The 19,682-nt window shown below is 37.7% G+C and overlaps 1 protein-coding gene across 1 annotated transcript in view; it reads left to right on the forward strand.

The window, feature by feature from the left end:
* Positions 1–12,284: 12,284 nt before the first annotated feature.
* Positions 12,285–19,682, forward strand: part of LOC104541269 (striatin-like) — a gene marked incomplete at its 3' end in the record, with an annotated part of 39,669 nt that continues 32,271 nt past the window's right edge. Inside the window, exon 1 of the mRNA XM_010185278.1 lies at positions 12,285–12,388. Coding sequence (XP_010183580.1) covers positions 12,360–12,388 — 29 coding nt within the window. The remainder of the gene's footprint in view (positions 12,389–19,682) is intronic.

A 19,682-nucleotide genomic window follows, 5' to 3' on the forward strand; every position in this document is an offset into this window, starting at 1 on the left:
CCCTCTGGGCTCTCGGCCTTGTGGAACCGGCTGCAACTTCTTTGGTATTTCGGGACACGTTATGTAGTGTTTTTAGTTGAAAAGTGGTGGGGTTGATACACTCATTAATGCATTAAAGGACTGATAGTGATCTTGTGGTTAAAGAGCTTGTGAACTGCTGGCCTAGTGCCATTTCTGTCAGATACTTCAGTGATGGACATATCACACTAACAGTCTATAATACAGCCTGCCTTGTTGTTCCTCTGGCTTTGGTTGCAAGACAATCTCTGTTTTAAACCTTAAGGCTGTCCACATTACCAGCAGCCCTCTGTTTAGTTCTTAGTTGGCCATGTCTGAGACTGAAAAGTGTCTATTTGGCTTCCTTTTTAGGTCTCCTTTCTTTGTCTCTTACTTCCTGACCATCTCTTTTCTTTCTAAATCTTTCCTTCAAAGTACTCTTTTCATTGAGAGTCTTGAGCTGGTTTAGCAATGTGATCCACTTCTCTGTTTTGTTTTTGGTTATTTGGTTTCGTTGTGGTTTTTTTGTCTTTAATAGTACTTTCTATGGTAACATCAACCACTCCAAGAAGAATGGCAGATGTGACATTTTTCACTGAGGGTTTCCATGTAGGAATTTAAAGGAAGTGGTCATGAAGGGGAAAGAGTAATTTTTATTTTAACTTCAGTGATTCAATAAAAAAATCTTTATTAACAGAATCATAATTCTATTCATTGCATCCAGTAAATACTTTGTAGAAAGTAACTAGCTTAGCTATATATAAGAACATCACATGTCACATATCCAGTGGAGTCTCATAAATACCTTGAAATCTTTTCATAGCTGATATAGATCTCAAAACTTGTTTTGGAGAAAAAAATCTCTTTTACAGGACCTAGGAAGTTCTACTGGTGCATTGATAGCACTAGCACTTTGCATACCTGTACTGCTCTTCAACAGAGGCAGCACACTATTCCTCCTCCCCCAGCTATCCCTCAAAAGCGTGGTGTTATGGATGAGGCAGGAAGAAGGAAGTAGAGTATTTAAACTATTTGCCAAAGTTATGTATTATCAGTAGCAGAACTGGGAATATAACCCTATTACAAGTTTGCTTGAATGTCTTTAGCTCTTGCCAAAACATCTCAATAAAGTTATAATTAGCTGTGACTGGCATTGCCATGAGCTGTAACAGCATTTATCTGCTACGGAGTCATGTTCAGAAAGGTGCAGGATTCTTGGCTGTGTCTGTAGACATCAGGTGTTACGTCTGCTTGGCCGTTTGCAGTTGAATGCACTTTGATCGGTGGAAGAGGTTTGGGTTAGGGGTTCGGCAACTCCAGGCTGCCTGTTTGAAACTCTGTATGCGCAGCTGAAGGATGAGCAGCGTTAATTAAAAACGGGTTCCGTGCTCCTTCTGAAGCCTTTTGTTGGCCTTTGTATTTTGAAATGTTTAACAGCATGATGGAGATTTGAAGTCAGGCAGTTTCTCTCTCTTGAGATAAAGATGCAGTGCTCCTGGTCGTACTTTACCAGCTTCCTGTCCAATGCATATTTCAGCATTAGATTATCCTCTCTCTTGGGAGGCTGTGTGGCAGAGGACTTATTTTGTATGGTCATCTTAGAATCCCATATTTTTTTTCTGCAATTCATCTTGTTTGCTAGCAGTAGACTTTTTAATCTCCAGTTTCTTACCTTCCATGATATTTAAATACTTCACATACTTTATGCCACAGTACTGCCATGCCTGACTTCTGATCTCTAGTTGTTTTTTAGTTAAGCTGTACCCTCTTTCCAAAAAAACACCTTGCAAGTCAGTCCTGCTGTGATTTCCTGCCTTCCTTTTCTTCCCCTCTGGGCTTCTGATTATTTTCTCTCTTTCTTTTCCTTGTAATTAATTGTATGGAACTAAATCCGATACTCAGGTAGAGTACCTTTCTGTTGTGTTATGATGCTTGTTCTGGTGATGCCCACCCAAGTTTGTAACATAAGGGAGTTGTCAGGCTGGGCAACTTAGTCTCTGTTCTTACTTACTGGTCTAGTACTGCCTTTCCAAGGTTTTTCTTCCTGTCAAGTGCCTATATTTTGCTTTCCCTGACAAATACTCATGTTTACTCTGATTTTCAAATTATTTTTCTTGAACCGTTTGAGATTATTGTTGCCTTTATTATATAATCTTCCTCATTCAGGGTGAAAGAGGACTTCAGTATTTATATCTATGCAAGTATCATTAATAAGCTGTGCTTCACAAATCAGAATGAAAACAGATTCATACAGGATTTCCCTAGATGCTTACCTGCTAATTACACATTTTGCTTTTAATGCTTGCTTTCTGTTAATGGTATTTTGACATCTGCAGATTGAAAAAACTATCATTAGAATAAACTTTCATTATGTCCTTTGAAGTAATTCACTAGAATAAATACTAACATTATTAATGCTCATTGTATTCACAAACTGTATTTTATAGCATTATCATTTATTTTCATATCTTTTCAGAAATTAGCAATTTTCCTTTTCTTGGGTTCTCCTAGCAGCTGCCTGGGAGAGTTGACAAGAAAGGGTTTCCTGTTCTGAAAAAGTTTTAAACTTCAGGGTTTTTTTCATTCTGGTTTTTGGGGTTTTCTTTTGATTGTGTTTCCAAGACATTTCAGAGTTGTCATTATGTATTGGACAAACCTATCCCAAAATAGCTAAGAGTTTGATCAAATGCAGATGCAGAGCACTGAAGTTCCTATCTTCACTGGTGGCAAACAGAGTTTGAAATGCCTTCCATACTGGTGTCTTGCCCTAACCATACATCTGGTTGGTACTGGTTGGGGGTGATTCTCTGTTGCAGATGTTATTTCCCTTTTAATCAGCTATCTGCCACCCCTGGGGGAGAGCGATGGGGACTCTGTCCCTGCGGCTGGGACCCCTGCAGGGCGGATGCACATCCTTGTCCCAGCAAGCGACAAAGCTGTTGAGCTCTGCTGTTTCTGTGCTGGATCAGCTTGGAAGGCTTTAGAGTGTGTGTGTGTGTATGGCTTTTGTTTTGACTGGAAATTCTGTCTTTGCAAGCAATGCATATGTTGCTGTGGAAAGTTTTGCTTCTGACAAACATTTTTCTGGCAAAAATGCTGATTTGCAGGCTTTGGCATTTCTCCGCATTTCGCAAATGTTCTAAATTGCAATAAACTGCTCTGCTGTATGTAGACACCCCGTATCCTGCTAAGGAATTTTCTGGCTCTTGTCCTCTTCACTAGTCAAGTTTTCATCTCTTCTGATAACTGTTTCTTTAGAGCAGTAGACTGGTTTGGAGTAGTGAGACCCAATAGGGTTATATTAAAATTTTTTTTCTTGAGTAAACTTCCCTTTGAAAAGGTTTGCCAGGAAATTATGGAGGTAGGGAAAAATGCGTTAGAATGTGGTTAAATGATAGCAAACAACTGTAATAGAAGGAATGTGACAGAAATAAGAGATAAGCACTTGAGGTTGGTGATGGAAGTCAGACTTAGTCACGTTTGCTCTCTGGGGGAGGGTCACGAATGGCTTTTCTGAGGCAAGAGGCAGGCAGTGAAACCAGGCGTACTGCGTGGTAAGATTGTGTCCTTGGAGATAGACAAGTTAAAGTAATAAGGAGAAGGGGCAAATCAGACAGATGACTGTGGCTATTTATAGTGGGGTTTAGGACATTGGTTACTTGATTCAGAAATAGTTGATATTTACAGTTTGTTGGCTTTTAGATAAGGGCCCTCTTATGGGATTAAGTTTCTAGTTAAAAATCGTTCTGATAGCTGGATAATCTGATAATATTGTTCAAAGAAGAAGAAATCAGCAGTGAGTTGATGAAATCAGTTGTTTAGTTAATGGAAAACTAAAGATTTGGTTTGGTCAATAAAATAGAAGATAATTGCAGTTTGAAGAAGTTTTGTATAAGCTTTTCAAATATGGCGATGTGAGTTGAATCTGAGATTCTCTGAGAAAGATGAATTGGCAGAAATGCTGTAGAAGTCTTGATAAAATATTTTTTCTCATAAGGCAGATACTAAAAAGAAAACAGTGATTAATGTTAAAATCCTCTCAGCCCCAGAAGGACAATATTTTCAACATTATTGTTTAAAATACATCAGATAAATCAAAATAAAAGCAGAAGAAAATAAGCCATGATCACAATACTAAGGTGTGTTTATTTGGGAAGAGATGATGCTAAATGGCTCTCAGTGACTGCCAGATGTCCTTTCTTCTGCTAAGGTTTTTTTTAGCAGACTTTCTAGTTGCCAAATTCTTGTGAAGCAATGAAGAGAAGCTTCTGTACTCTTATTTCCTGTTTGCTTATAAGCATGATTGCTAGCTAATCCCAATATACTCATTGATAAGATGTCATGGCTTGTTTTATTTAAGCCAGACGGACCAGTGGGAGTAAATATTCGGTGATGAAGGAGCTGAAATGTGTAGCTTTGTAGAGAAGTAAATGTAAATGCAAACTGATGAGACTGGTTCTTGGCAGGTCTGTACTTGGTTTTTACAGTAGTTTGATTTTAATTGCATAAATGATCTGAGAAGTTTCCAGCATCAGATTTTCCCATTCTTCTCAAATTTGTTAAACCTGTAATTTAGTTTAAGTGTAATGAAAATGTATTTCTTGAATGGGCCTAACTCTTTTAGGAAAGTGCTGCTGTAAATATTGACACAGCCTGAACAGAGGGTTTTGCCATGTTACATTGTCTCCAAGTGTTCTCTAAAGCTTAGAAACACTTTTCACATAAAGTTTTAGTTTTTTTGAGGTAAAGGATTTTCCGATTTTCATGATTTGCTATGGAACTGTTAAATTAAGCAGAAATGAAATAAGTTGTTAGTTCTAGGTGGAAAACTTTGGTTTTTGATTTCAGGTTAGCATATGGTGGCGCATCCTAAACGTCTTTACTAGTGCATGTTTATAATACAAAGCAGTATCTCTGTGTCCTGCTCAAATTGAAGCCTTCCTTTTTCTGTTGAAGGTCTTGGCTCACGTCAGTTTTATTGCATCAGGGGTAAGTAACTTTGCTTTGTTTGAACAAGTTGCAAATATAAATCAGCCTTGATCGATATTTCAGTAGACACTGAAACTTCATTTACTAATTCTAGAACAAGCAGTGTAAAATTCCCCAAGGAAGATCACAATGCATCTCAAGAGACTTTTGATTCATCTAATTATTATACTAAAAGAAGTAAGGCTGTACAAATGCCAGGGCTCGACTAAAATGGATATCTGTACACAGTTTTCTGAGAAAATAGGTATTAATTGGCAACTTACATATTTGGCATCACAAGACTGCCAGGCCTTGTCAGGTCTTCCTTTCTAAATTCTTTAGATAAAAAGTGGCAAGAACTGGCTTAGAAATAGATGAAGAATTGTTATGTTTTGGTTTTATATGCTGAGAAATGCTTAGATCCTTGAAAGAGCTCTTCTGGATGTCGAGGATCCAAGCTTTGTAGACAAGGCACTAGAAATAAAAATACTCTAAAATGTGAAAACAAGGACTCACTTTATTATAGTGGCCTCTTCTGTATGGGCGTGTAGATTGATTCACCAAGGTGGTGTTTTCCTATTTGAAAAGAGTTTGCTATATGCTAGCTAATACTGAATATAATGAAAATAACCCAGTGACAAAGAAGTTAAATTAAAGATCGCAGTGTGGAAAGACTGCATTTTTTCTGCTCTTAGCCAGGAATAAGTTTCCCTTTAGGGCAGTCACATAGAGCAGGATTGCAAAAGTGTCGGAACAAAAATGGCATGCAGAATATTCACATCCAAGCTTGTAAACAGGAGGTGAGAATAAAATCAGTTATTTTTGTATCCATTTCACTTGCTAGTCTAGTCGGTTCAGGGTGCTGGTACATGCTTGACTACAAGGAGTAGCTGCTCCTGGCTGTAGGAGCAAGAAATGGGAGTGTGCCAATTGCCTTTGCAAGCACTCATGTGGTCAGGTCTGGTTCACTCCTCTTTCTGTTACCAAAGCCAAATCTACAAATCTCCTCCAGATTTGTTCTCCCTCTTCTTGCTCTACCCCAAGTGATTAACTCAGCCTGGGAGCTGCCATTGTCTCAGTGTAGACGTGGGCCGTCAGCCTGTCAGTCCCCATCCCGGCGCTGGCTGCTGCTGTCGCGTTTCTGCCTTTCTTTTACAGCAAGTGGAAAGGAATTATATTTAAGCATTTGCAATTTGGACTCCAGCTCATAATACGGGATTATTTTGGGACATGTCATTGCAGTGTTTCCTATAGAACTACATCATGTTTAAACCTTGCTCTCTTTTTGTGCTTCCATTGCTCTGCATGAAGCATGCTCCTGGCACTAAAAAAAAAAAAAGTTAAGGCTCATCACTTAAGTAAACGTGCTACAAAAATGACTGGAGGATTACAGAAAATTTTTACTAATGAAGAATGGTTAAATGTGGTGAATATACATTGCTTAGCTAACTTAGCAGCTGTATTGATGTTTGCAGTTGTTAAAGCAGTGAAAGGCAGCCCTGAAGAGTGGATAAAAGAAAGGCTGGCTATCTGAACAGTGATCTGCCTAGTAAAACACTTCAAACTGCAGAAGGAGAAGTCTTCCAGTTGGTTGAGATGCTTAAATTAGTAATCAAGGTACTGCCAGGAATAAGTTTCTTTTTTTTTTTTTTTTTTTAAATTAACCTGGATGATATATTAGGAGTTTTGAATTCAGTGATAAGAAATTGTTTTTCAAACAATCTTTTCAGAGCGGTGAAGGATGTAAGTAAATGGCTTTTTCTACCATCTTTTTTTTACCGTAAGCTAAATCTTTGATCTCTTTTTGTGTGGTTTAATTTTTTTCAGGGCTTAGCTCTGATGCCAGTTTTCGGACATCTTTGAGAAGTCCAGCAAAAATGATATGCCGGCGCAGGTTGTGCTGTGTGTCAGTCCCAGGAGGTGGTGTTGCCCAGTGGGAGTGTGCAGGTGATAAACAGCATGAAGCACCTCTGTGCCTGCCACTTGTTTCAGCCTGTGGCCCCACATCAGTTTTGGCTTCCTAGCCCCTATTTGCAAGAGTGGTAGGGGGTGTGCATTGCAATGTTGAAGTGCAAGAAAAATTGTTTGCCATTTGTACTAGACCACTGATATTTCCCGCCCCTCTTCTGTACTTCTTTTTTATCACCTCCTCTCTCAACGCCCCCTTGGGCATACCTACACTTATTTACAAATATACTTGTATATGTAGCGCTTCACTAAGTCACCTGTAATCTAAAACGCTGAGCAGCTTGGCAGACTGCAGGATCCTTCTGGCAGATCTCAATCAACTGGTTAGAACAACTGTTTGAGGCTGATTAGTCTATATGTATTTAATTATTTTATCTATCTACCTATATTTTTGCAACAGTTTTCTTGGAGTTTTTTCCCCTCCCTGTTCTGTCTCTCTCAAACTGTGAAGATCTTGAATTACAGAAGCAGTATATGTAGAGTTGTATCTTAGTAGCTCTTACTTGGTCAAACAATTCCTGTTGAGCTTCAGGTGCCCATAAATTTGAAGTGAGATTTACTTGAAAATACTAAGATAAATATTTTAAAGAATGGAAAGGCTTTTTATAGCTCTTGAGTCTTAAGAATGAAAAAAAATCACCGTTTAACTTGAAATAGCTGTAAAATTCAGGTACTGATGGAAGTTGATACTAAACATGCATCATTTGTTTAGTAGCCGTAACATTGTTTATTTTTAAACATTTTCTGTTAAAGATAAATATTTTTTATTCAGCCCAAAGAGGTGTGCAGATATAATATACATCTTAGTATCCTTGTAGTTGTGGTTGCTGATTCCAGGACTTGTAAATTTCAGTTTACTGGTAAAATCCAGATTTATTAAGTTGCAATTTAATTGTTTGTTTATATTGTTATGGCTGCTAAGCCTGTATTAGGAAGCCGACAATGTTGTAAAAAATGTTGTTTCTAACCCAGTGCTACCTAAAACCTTGCCTCACCCTTTTGTCCACCTCACAGTTATGTGACCTTAGAGTCTTCTGCAGAATTTCTTAAAACAGCTTTGTTGTTGCATGGGAGATTTTTTTTTTTGCATAAGAATGAATGTTATTTAAAAATCTTTTGGTAAGGAAGTGGAATAGCTAAGATAGCTACAGTGCTATTAATAGACTGGATGCACATGAAGCTTCCAAGTTTTGTTGCAGTTGATAATACTAAACACGTTAATGAGATAAAGTAGAAAAAAAAATAGAACTATAAAGTTGTAGCTGAAATAGACTGTTCCAGGCATTTTTTTCCAATAATCTCTGTTTTTTGTGTGTTTGTTTGTTTGTTTGTTTTTCTTCTCACTCTCTTGATTTTAATTTAACAGTTGGGCTGTAATAGGTAAATTTGTAGCACTTGTAGCGCTTTGTAGCCTGGAATAAACTTGAGGCAGACACTGCTTTGATTCCTTGCTGTGTAGCCAGCAGGGGCTGCTGCTTTGTGGAGAAGATGAGCCTCACCCAGAAGGCAAGGAGCAACACGAGTTTTGTATGTGATCCCTGTAGGCGTTTTAGAGGTTTGTGATGACTAGTTTACAACTTCATGCATTTTAACCTTATTAGCTAGAAGGTCAGTTGTCGCAGAACCTGTTTGTTGAGCATATTTGTGAATTCTTCAAATTTCTGGCAAACCTTTTCCAGGAGTGGCCAAAGCACGAGTGTAGAGCAGTGTTGCAGTTTGCTCTCCTACTCCCTCCTGTAGCGCAGGCTCTAGATTTCACTTGCGCTAAAGCTGCAGCCACGAGAAGTGTCCTGTGGCGTCTAAATCTATTGATAAAATTCTGTTGTTTACACTCAGATTACACTGTTTTGTGCTAGAGACTGAGAAAATACTGCTAGATCTCATAATTTGTCACTTAGATATCTAAAATCAGTGTACTTATTTATTCCGTTTTCATTTATACTACAAATTGTTTCATTTGTGATATGAACATTTAGGTTCCTCTGCATATTTTCAGTTAACTGCCAAACATTGTGAAGAATGAAATCTGCTTATGACATACAGACTGTTACAGTATTAGTATTAGTATAAAATTTCAGTTATTTTAAAGCTGTCCTTATGTGCAGTACAAATATACCTGAATACTACAATTAAGAATTTCTTAAAACTTGAGCTTACATATATAACTGATGTTTTGTTGTCCACTGAGCATGACTTAATTGTAATTATCCCGTGGAAAAGAGGAGGGATATTCCCCTTACTTTTTGTATATTATGAAAATGACCGGATGTAAGCATTTTCCTTTTCAGAGCCAGAATTTCTCAAAAATAATGAGTATCAGCTATGAGGATGCTACTTGGAAGAAAAGCATGAACAAACTATGCTAGAAACTGCACGCCCTCCAAGGAGAGAGCAAAATTATTCTCAAGCCCTCTGGTATACTTGTCTGGTTCTTAATTTGCCAGTAAAATTACTGATGTGTGAAGTATAGAGTAACCTTGAAAGAACCTGGCAGCCCTTGTGTAGGGCTGGAGAGATGGCTCTTCTTGGGCCGTGGATTCTACTCTGTTGTTGCTGCATGCTTTTTGAGTAAGAAACACAAGGATTTCTTGGAAGTCCAGGTAAAAGAAAAGTGACAAGACATCAGTAAGAGCATTGGCATATCACTGACAGTAAAAGATGTCCAAAGAATCAATCAGTATTTCTGCCAGTGTTCATTCTTCCTGTGCAATATGTGTATAATACATGCAGCCTGCCAGTGGCCCCAAGGAAGGAGAGCACAATCCTTTTCCTTTGTGTTGAATCCCAAGACATAGATGCTTGAGCTCCAAAGGTAGAGGTAGGAACATTATTTACATCATTTTATGTGCTTAAGAAGCTTCTGGTAACAGTTTTGAATTTTGGTTCTCAAATGGTTAGTCAGACAAGTCATGGAGCCAGGCCTGCCCTGTGTCAGAAGTGTGACTGTTCATTTTCACATTGCATTTTTTAATCAAATCCATTTACATGTTGCTTTCTTACAGCAGTGAGCTGTCAAAACTACTGAGAAGTTGTATTTTCTTTTTTTGTGTTTAAGCTGCTACCAGTGTAAGATTACTTTAAACTCAGTTGTTAGCATGGTAGTGCTGGTTTGACTCTTGTAGTAGAGCCGTTACTGGCTGTCCCTTGCCAACCTGCTGGGTAAAAATGCTTCATTCCAGCCTGTCCAGCCAGTTAATTATTAGCTAGAAATTGCTTGCAGACAGCGGGTCACGTTATAGATCACTTCAGCTTGTGTCCTGATGACATTGGACGATCTTTTTCGTTCCAGCCAAATGCGTATTTACATCATATTCTACTATTTTTCATAGTGTTCTTTCATGTTCTCTCACTTTCTGCTGGGCCTGTTTGGAGGCAGGAAGAGAGAAATCGCTATCGCAGTGTGCTAGTATGTGCATTATGGCCTGGTAGTCTGTACAGTTACTACAGTTGAAGTTGTATGTGCTTAAGGTGCTCCTCTTATTACTGAGAGAGATGGTGACCTTGTTGAGTTGACGTGATTCTTGCAGTTACATTCCTTGGGGTTGAAAATACTGACTCCAAATCCAGCATTTTTTTTCTTCTGTGTCTTTCCCAGCACAAAATGAATGTTCAAATTCACTTGTAGTTTTTTGTTTATCCCAGTTTGAGTATTAAGGGAGGAGAAGCTCGATGCCAGAGCAACAGTGACCTTTCCTTTGATTCAGCTGAGGTTTTCTTGGCAGTCAAATACATTTCCCCCTATGAAGGTGAAGAAAGACTTCATTGGAGGGCAGCCAGTGTTTTTCACTACTTGTAAACTGGTTGCTCTAGTTGGTGACTGGCAGTTAAGGGTTCTTCAGGTGTCTGTCAAGTTGTTTACTGGCTGTACTTGAGCAATGAAATTATGTCAGCTGGTGTAATATTTTAGAGCAGCTGCTATAGCTGGACACCAGCAAAAGGCCTTTTAGAGCTGGAGTCATCCCACCTGTTCTCTAGAATTCAACAGAGTTGGTTGTGTGCATTCCCTTTATAGCTGATGGAGAGAAAATGGCATTTACAGATACTGTTTTTCTAACCTTGGGGTAAAAATCTGAAGTCAGATATGTTATTCTTTAGAAGTGTCCATCTTCATTAACTAAAATATCTAGGGACTGCTTGCTAGGTTGTGGCAGGTAAGAAGATGATACTCCTGCTCATTTCTCCCTGGCTTTCCCTAGGGATTGGTACAGACTGGAGTACCTACAATGAACACTGCTTATAGAACTGCAATGGGCATTTATAGAAATAAAAGGCTTACAGGTCTTCATGTTCAACAGCTGATGGTCTATACCAGCTGCCTCTTATTTTGTTTGTGCTTCTCGAAAGACAGATGAGATATCTGGAGACTTAGCTGCAAAGGCTGCAGAAAGCTTCTGCTCCTGAAAATGGCAGCAGCTTGCAGTGCAGGTGAGGCTGAGGTGTGGAGTGGTGATTGCTCGTTGGTATTTTTGTCTAAAAGTGTATTCAGGAGTTGAGAGAGCACAAGACTCTGCCTCTTACAATGGATGCAATTTGAGCATGATGTACAAAAGCAGGTAGTTTTGCCTTTACGGTTAGGAATTAATATCTTGTACATGTCATCATTTTCTATTTAAAGGAGACTTTCACAGGCAACTAAATACTTGTTCTCTGCTGGAAGTTGGTAAAGGTTAGGTGTCTGTTTTCCACTTGATTTTTCATTACTTCTGTACCATTTCTCTCGTCGTCTCCCTCACCAAAATACCTTTCCCTGTTTTCTGTTTTCTCTTTTAATTACAGTATTTCTGGAGACCTTTCTTTAACCTATTTTAGTAAGTATTATAATTAACACTTGGCACTGTATTACAAATGGGGTTTTATTTTTCTGTTAGCTGAACATGCTGTACTTCAGTTCTTTGACTAGTGTAATGTATCTAATGTATCTATAGAACAGTACAGTAATTATATGCTACTTCAGTTAGTGTGCAGAAATACTTCATCATCTTCTCCTGCTTATTGTTGGTAAATGCTTTTATCTGCTGAAGGCTTTTTGTATGCTTATTTTATCTATTCCTGATCCTTTGAATGTTTAGCCAAGAGAGGAAATAAACCCTGTCAAACTAACTAAAATTGCTTTATTTCTTATCTTTTTCTTTTTTTTCTCTTTTTTTTTTTGGATCTGTAATGAGCATGCAGTTTAGAAGGCTTATGCAGTGTTTTGTCTAAGTGCTTAATGTTTATGAGACGCAGTGAGCCAATTTCTTTTGAACTGTACAAATCAATTTGAAAATAACTTGTGGGACACTCGCACACCTAACAGCTATGCTGAATGCTTTTGAAGAAGCAGATTCTAAATTGAATGCTTCCTTTTGCAGGCCCAGATCGCCTTTCTTCAAGGTGAAAGGAAAGGACAAGAAAATCTGAAGAAGGATCTAGTGCGAAGAATCAAAATGCTGGAATATGCACTCAAACAGGAAAGGTATGCGGCTTTACTGATGAGTACGTGACAAATTCTGAAGACGGATACTTTCTTCTGCCTTTGTGTTTGACAAAACCAAGAAATATTTCTTCTATATGTATTCAGTCCTCAAATTGATAAATAATATTATATTTAAATATTTATTTAAACCCAGTAGTCTAAATGTCTACATTGTGGTGAAAACAATAGCTAATATAGTATGGCTCTAAAAACATGCAAATAAAACCCTTCATTCAATGATGAGTACTTTTTTCTTTGTTGAAATTCCACCTAACTCTATAGATTATATCCCAGAATTACAGTGTATTCTCTTTTTGTTCAAAGTTCTAGCTTTGTTTAATAATCTTTGACAGCTGAAATCTTGAATATCTGTCTCCAGTCTGGTAATTACTAGTTTTCAGTCTTGCTAAGTTTTTAGTCTTTTCAATATGATAAACTGTACAGAAATATCTTCTGGAGGCTAATTGTGTGAGGAGTGAATAAATGTTTGTGTTTACCAGTTAATCAAATGTTTTTTTCTTTGTTCATGGGAATTTCTGTAGAAGTCCCCAGTCTACTTTATAATTCTATTCTTGCATATACTTTCCTGTTGTTCTGATCTTTGAGGCAAACAATTTTTTTTAATAATTTCCAGAAATCTTTCTGTTAAACTGATTTGTTTTAGACCAAGTTTAGTTTTACAATTTTTCTATTACTAAATTGTCTTTTAAAATTCTTGACCAAAGAGTATATTTATGGTACTACTGCAAAGCAATCATTGCTTACATACCATTTTCCTATCAGATAATTCCTAATGAAATATTAATAAAATAAGCCTCATTAAAATAGTTTGTATTAGTAGAAATATGATTAGAAATATACGCATATGCAAATAAGGAATAGACTATTGCTGCTAGATAATTTTAAAAGAACACTAATAGTTGTACATGACTGTATTGCATTTAGGTTTGACCATTTTACGTGGGCTGCTTTAGTGTGCGAGATGTGCCTTGCACTGCCCTCTTCGGCTCTTTCCAGTAACAACCAGTTAATCTGCTAACCTGGAGCTGCAGCCCATCTCCTGGCCAGTGGTAGCCTCCAGGCTCCAGCTCCCTTTGGGGAGTTCTCAGAGGAATCCTTAATGTAGACACTCTCTTTTCCCAGACCTTGTTATGGCACTGATCGTCTATCAGTTAGCACAGAAAAAGTGAAGGTTACCATTCCTAGCTGTGGAAAGGTTTACATCCGAGGCAAAATTTTAAAGATTAGGATTGCTTTAAAAGAAGATAGAGACAATGGAGTACATTCTTGCGCAGTTAAAGTTTGCTTTAAGGGATATAAGTTCTGTAAGATTTATTGTATTTCAAAACTGAAGGAGCTATTCCTGATTACGTAGGGATATCTCTAATACTAATGTTCATAACCCAGATAAATTAGCCATTTATCTAGAATTGTCAAGCTATGGAAATACATTTCTGTGTACTGTCAGAAAAGCTTTGTAAGATTAAAAACCATAAGATTTCAAAAATGAAAGTTCCATATGGATAACAAAAATGTCTCCTAGTTGCATTCAGCAAAATCTACCTAAATTATGACATTTAAATGCAGCAGTCAGTGTCAGGATTAGGAAAAAAAAGCCAAGCAAGCACACAGTGGTTTCTTATTGGCAGCTTTTACATAGGTATCTTTTTTTTTTTTTCTTTAATCTGTGGTGTATGGTATTGGCCTCGGTTACTCAGGTCAGTAGGCTACGGTCAGCTGATGTGATCCAGTTTGACAGTTTCAGTATGGGTGTGCAATGGTTTTTAAAGTAAATGTGATGCTTGTGAATGGTGTGTGCTGGAGCAGCTATTTATAGGTTTCTGGTTTTAAGCAGCAGTATTATTTGCCAGTTTCTGAAGAAACAGTCTTGTATTTCTGCTGGAAATGTCTCCCGGCAAGTGTTCTTGCTTGATACTTAAAAGAATGGCAGCACACTGAGCTTGGAAGCGCTGCTCTCTTTCCCAGGATTTTCCTAAATCAGCTGGCCAGATCAGACAGTAGTCAGTTGGGGTGCTGGCTTTATCCAGTGGGATCACGGGGCTGGAAAATTAGATCCTACAAGGTAGAAGGAAAACATTCCTGGTAGGTTAGGGGAAGGTCGGTGCAGGTGGGAGTGGAAAGGGAAGTGTTCTCGTGTTCCTTCATTTCTGCGCCGGCCTTACAGTGTACCAAATCTTTCTTACCTACATGAAATAAGTTGTGAGTAACAGAACAGAATACAAAATTGTGGCCCAGAGTAGTCCGTGTTCACAATGCCCTCAGGAAACGGTGAGAAAGAAATGAGTGACGTCGGTTTTCTCAGATACATGCTTTTATGGGCTGGTGTTCTGTATTTCTTTTATAAACCATATGTTTTCAAACTTTACTATAAATAAGCAACTTTGGAAGCATTGTCATTGTTCTGTATTTCATGGCACTTACATAATTTTATAATGGATTAGGTAGAAAATGAGATTTACTTACAGATTGTCACGTTTTTCTGACAAATTTAGTTTAATGTTTGGTTTTTGTGTTAGTTGTAAGATTACCTTTTTGTGGTGTGTATAGGAAGCTCATTTCTCTTGGAGTCTTAATACACAAATTAGCAAAGAGCTTAGAAGGAGGTAGTTAAGCACTGTCATTTGTTCAGCAGTAGCTTTGATGTAGCTTTGCCAACATGCAGTGGATTACGGCGCAACACTGTTCACAGTTGAGGGTTACTTTTTATTACTTTATCAATGCTTGCTCCACCACCAGTAAATTGCATTGTTTCCTCTGGATTTTCAGGAGCTAGTTGATGTGTAGTGCTGTTTCTCTCAAGTACGTGTCCTATTTCATCTAGTCTAGCTCATTTCCTGTCTTAACATATTTCAGCCCAATAACTGGACTCCCGAGCCATGTCTCTAGAAACACTTGATTTAATTTTATGTTGTTTTCTGCACTTGTGTGTGTGTGATCAGCGTAAGGCTGGCGCCTTCCCTGGGTAGAATATCTTGCTGTGCTGTTCCTGGCAGTCGTTCTTGTTTATGTCTCTTGGTTTGGCGGCGGCTCCCAGATCTTCTACGGATGTTTTGGCAGGCTCCCTCAGCACAGCTGGGTCAGATGCTTCAGGTCTGGCGACAGATATTTCCAAGAAACAGTGGCCTTTTTTGATTGAGATCAAACATGTTTCTGTGTGAAGCATTCAGAAAAGTTTCACTGCTCTCAGTCTTAGGAAATTTAGAAGGATGAAAGCTTTTGGCATTTTCCTAAGCAACTCTTGAAGTGGTGTGGCAGCCATGTTGAATGTCTCCAAGTACTCTTTGCATAGAAGACACACAGTTTAAAGAAAATATTGCTCATGAGAAAAGGAGAATTGTGTAATGAAGTGCAAAAGCCATAGCAGTGATAATATTCATACTTATCTGAGTAAGGCCATCTACCCGGTAACATAGTTTTGCAGTCCCAAAATAGCTTTCTTACAAGCAACTTGAAGGCTAATTTTCAGGTGGAAAACACCTACTATAAAGTTCTGTCCTTCAGCTAGTTATTTTCAAGTCATTTTTGAGTCTCTGCATACTGTTAATAACTCAGATGTAATTTCTGGTAATTTAAGGTAAATCATCCAGGTTGAACAAGTTTCAGATAGTAAAGGCTCATCTTTGTAATTTGTTTCTGTCCTTCCCCTGCCCCAAAACTATTGTCCTCATTTTTGACTGGGTGATACAAAGGTTGGAGAAGCTTTGATTTTTCTTTATACTTATTTACAGGAATAAATACATGCACTCTTTTTTGTGATGATAGTATCTCAATGCTGTGATGTGTGAACTAGAGTTCAATGTGAACTGCAGAGGGCCAGTTTAAAGCTGTTAGTAAGTGGACTGTGATTCTGAAAAAGCAGAGAAGTTAAGCATGACAGGTGGGCAGGAGATATTCTGTTATTGTAGAAATAGATTAAATATAAACATGCTAATAGAATAAGCTATGTTCAGAGTTTGTACAGAAAAGAGCTGCTTTTGTGAGAAATTTTATAGCCTTTGATTGCAATATGTGTAACTGAATGGTCAAGACACTCTTTTCCAGTCTTGGAGACTGAATTGTTGTGTTCAGCCCTTTCCGTGGTGTGCTTTAGAAAGAAGCTTGTTTGTCTTTCCTAATTGTGGCATTTTCAGCTGTACCATGAGAAAGTTTCAAATAATAAATTTCATACTTTGTGCCTGAAGAAGTGTAGAATATTTTTCCTTGATGGACAGTGAGCTTTCTGTATTGTTTTTTAACAAAATATTCCTCTGAACTGTAGAAGATAACCCTAGCTGAAGGTGAGTTCACTGGGTCAAGTACTCTGGCATGATATTCATGTTGCTGTTTCACATCTAACTGGTATCTTACTCAGATACCTAAATTTATACTAATTGATTCTAATTAATTCAGGTTTGAGTTTGGCCTGCTTTTTTTGTCATTTTGTGCAGGCAAAGGTCTATGGCCTTTTGTTTTTAACTTTCCCAGCAATGTTAAAAATAAGGATTCCTTTTTTGGATTGTCAGCCTTTCAACTGCCTGTCTTTGTTAGGACAGGATACTTGTACAGTAGCTGTGTTTCTACTGGTCTCTGCCTGTGATATACAAAGTTAAATCTTTTTAAAGATGAAATCTTAGTCCAGTTTAGCCTTAAAATAAATGTAAGGGCCAGTGGTGCACAAAACCATGTATTCTACATTATCCTCTTGAAAAGAGGGATAGCAGAAGAATGAAGAATAGCAAAGGCCTTAAAAACTATAGCACTATGAGAGAGAGTCAATTAAAAAAAACCCTGTTACTAAGAGTTTAGAATGTGGATAGAATGAATAATCTCCCTTTGCTGAGCTGATTTTATAATGCCTTTGATGAGGAGGAAAAACTTCAATAAGAAGAATGTTACTGTTGATTTCAGTGGGAAAGAAATTTTTAAAATGAGTATACATGGATTTAACAGAATGGAATAAATATACTGAGAAGTTCAAAAATTCACTCTGCTTTTTTTTTTTTTAAATGGATTTTGGAGAACAGGTGAGAGATCTGAGGAATAGGAAAGGTACAAGGAGTGATCCTTTCAGTTAACCTAGCAAACATTTTACTTTGGTTCTTAAGGTGAAAAGTGTTTACAGAACTTTGATAAGAAAATTAGTGAGCGCATAGAGGATAATGGAACTTTGCATGAAACCCATGAGCTAAAAGCAAAGGCCTTATACCACAAAACTGTCTGCTCTCTGAAATTTGCAGGAATTGAATAGAGAACAGTATAGGTCACTAATCCAGATTAAAGTTAAGTATTAATATTTTCTCACTTCTGATAATTCAAATCAAAATGGATTAAACATTAGGGTCACTTGAATCTATGAACATATGAAAACTTGAAGTTTTTGACAAAGTGTGTGTTTAAAGTTGGTGAGATTGGTTAGTGGCAGAGTAGAGGATTTTTTTTTTTAGTTCTTGATTAGTCATTACTCTTTATTAGTGATGGTGTGGGGAAAAGTATACATAGCATCAGTATTTAACAATACAAAATGCAGTTGTTTTACCAGGGTAATATCTCTCTGTCTGTAGGAAACAGATAAATATTTTGATTGAGCATTCAGCTTTCATTTTGTTCTGTTCTTGGTTATTCTTTTCTGTACTGACCAAAATGTTTATTTTTCACTCATAGCTGTTAATACATTTTAGGTGCATCCTTTCTCCTTTCCTTGCTGGTTGCTGCTCAGCTGAGTTAGAGCTTAGTGCTCTACATTTTGAGGAGAAAGTCAGTTGCTTCATCTGTCTTTGTTGCTACACCTAAGAGGCATTTCTTTACTCTGCACTTACCTTTCTCATCCAGAATTAAATGTTTCTTATACTTAAAATGCAACTGGATTAGTAGGAAACTAGTACTGTTGATACTGAAGCATAGGAACTACCAAGCATCGCTTCCTTCAGTACCATTTTGTTAGAAGTAATGAGTTTTCTTGATGAAATAGGAAAAGGCAAAAGAAAACAGTAATGTACTGAAGATGACTGAGAAGCAATCAAGAGATGCAGGTAAATTGAAAACGTTATCTACAGTTTGTGATATAGTCACTTGAGCTTAGTGAGATTTGCCTAATACAGTTATGAAGTGTCACACCCATTAAAGTTTTTAAAAACAAATTTTAAGTGAGAGAGTTCCCTTGTGAGTAGTGGAGCTAATGAAGCTCATTTTCATGTCGGCATATGTAAGGGTGTGTTTTTCTTTTGTTTTGGTTTTAATTTTTGTCTTTTGTAGCCTGTATCTTGCCACCTTACACCTTGGACTGTTCATTTGCCTTGGAGCTGTGTATTGTGTGTGTGCTGGTTGGGTTGTCCCACTGCTGATGGGCTGAGTGCTCAGTGAATTCAGTGCCCTGAATTCTCCTGTCTTTCATTCCGGGTAGGAACTAGTAGAAGTGCTGCTTTTCTACCCAGTTAGGAATGTCTACAAAACTTTATAGGGAATCAGATTTTTCTGAGTTGTCTCAATTTTCATATTTGGCAGAAAAAAATAATAGAGGTGAAAGTTACAGTGAATGTGAGAGAAGTGGGTAGCAGACTGCGAAACTGGCTATGGCTCTCTTTGCCTCATTTTCTCTGTTACTGTGTCATAAGACTAATGACTCTTTAATAACTTATATTTGCATTTGTAATGCTGTACTACTGTGGCATTATTTTGTGTGTTTAAAAGTCTATAGACACAGACTCTGTAGGATTAAGCTTTTCAAATTAGAAAGCATTTTCCTTTCTCTTCTAGCTGCTCCTATTGTCATCATGCTATGCTTTGTGGGGTGTATTAGGCCTTCTGTAGCCTAAGTATTTTTGGAAGAGAAGTCTCCATTTTTGAACTTTCTCAAGTGGCAAATCTAGCATCTTTAAGAGAAATGGCTGTAGACGGGGCTGTCATTCCTAAATCTCATTCAGCACAATTTCAGTTCTGAGGGTCTGCTGCTGTTGGAAAGTGCAGCGTTTTGAAGAATAAAACTAAGGTTTGCTTTATTGAGGTGACTATATGAAATATGAAGTAGGTGGCACTGAACTGACATGGATAGTAAAATATGTTTTATAGTGAAGGCTAAAATAAACCTCCAAACAAACAACAACAACAAAAAAACAACCAAAAGCGAGGGAGGAGGCAAAGAGTAGCCTGCGTCCACAGGGAAGAAACTTCTTCTGTAGCAAGATTTTGTAAAATCTGCAGTCTGCTGATCTCTGTGTTTCATCAGTATTCACTTCACAGCTATGTGAGAACCTTGGAAAAAATAATTAAGCAAAATTACACATTGGAAGTCCTGCTG

This window comes from Mesitornis unicolor, unplaced genomic scaffold, assembly GCF_000695765.1.
Source record: "Mesitornis unicolor isolate BGI_N332 unplaced genomic scaffold, ASM69576v1 scaffold40645, whole genome shotgun sequence".
NCBI classification, from domain to species: Eukaryota; Metazoa; Chordata; class Aves; order Mesitornithiformes; family Mesitornithidae; genus Mesitornis; species Mesitornis unicolor.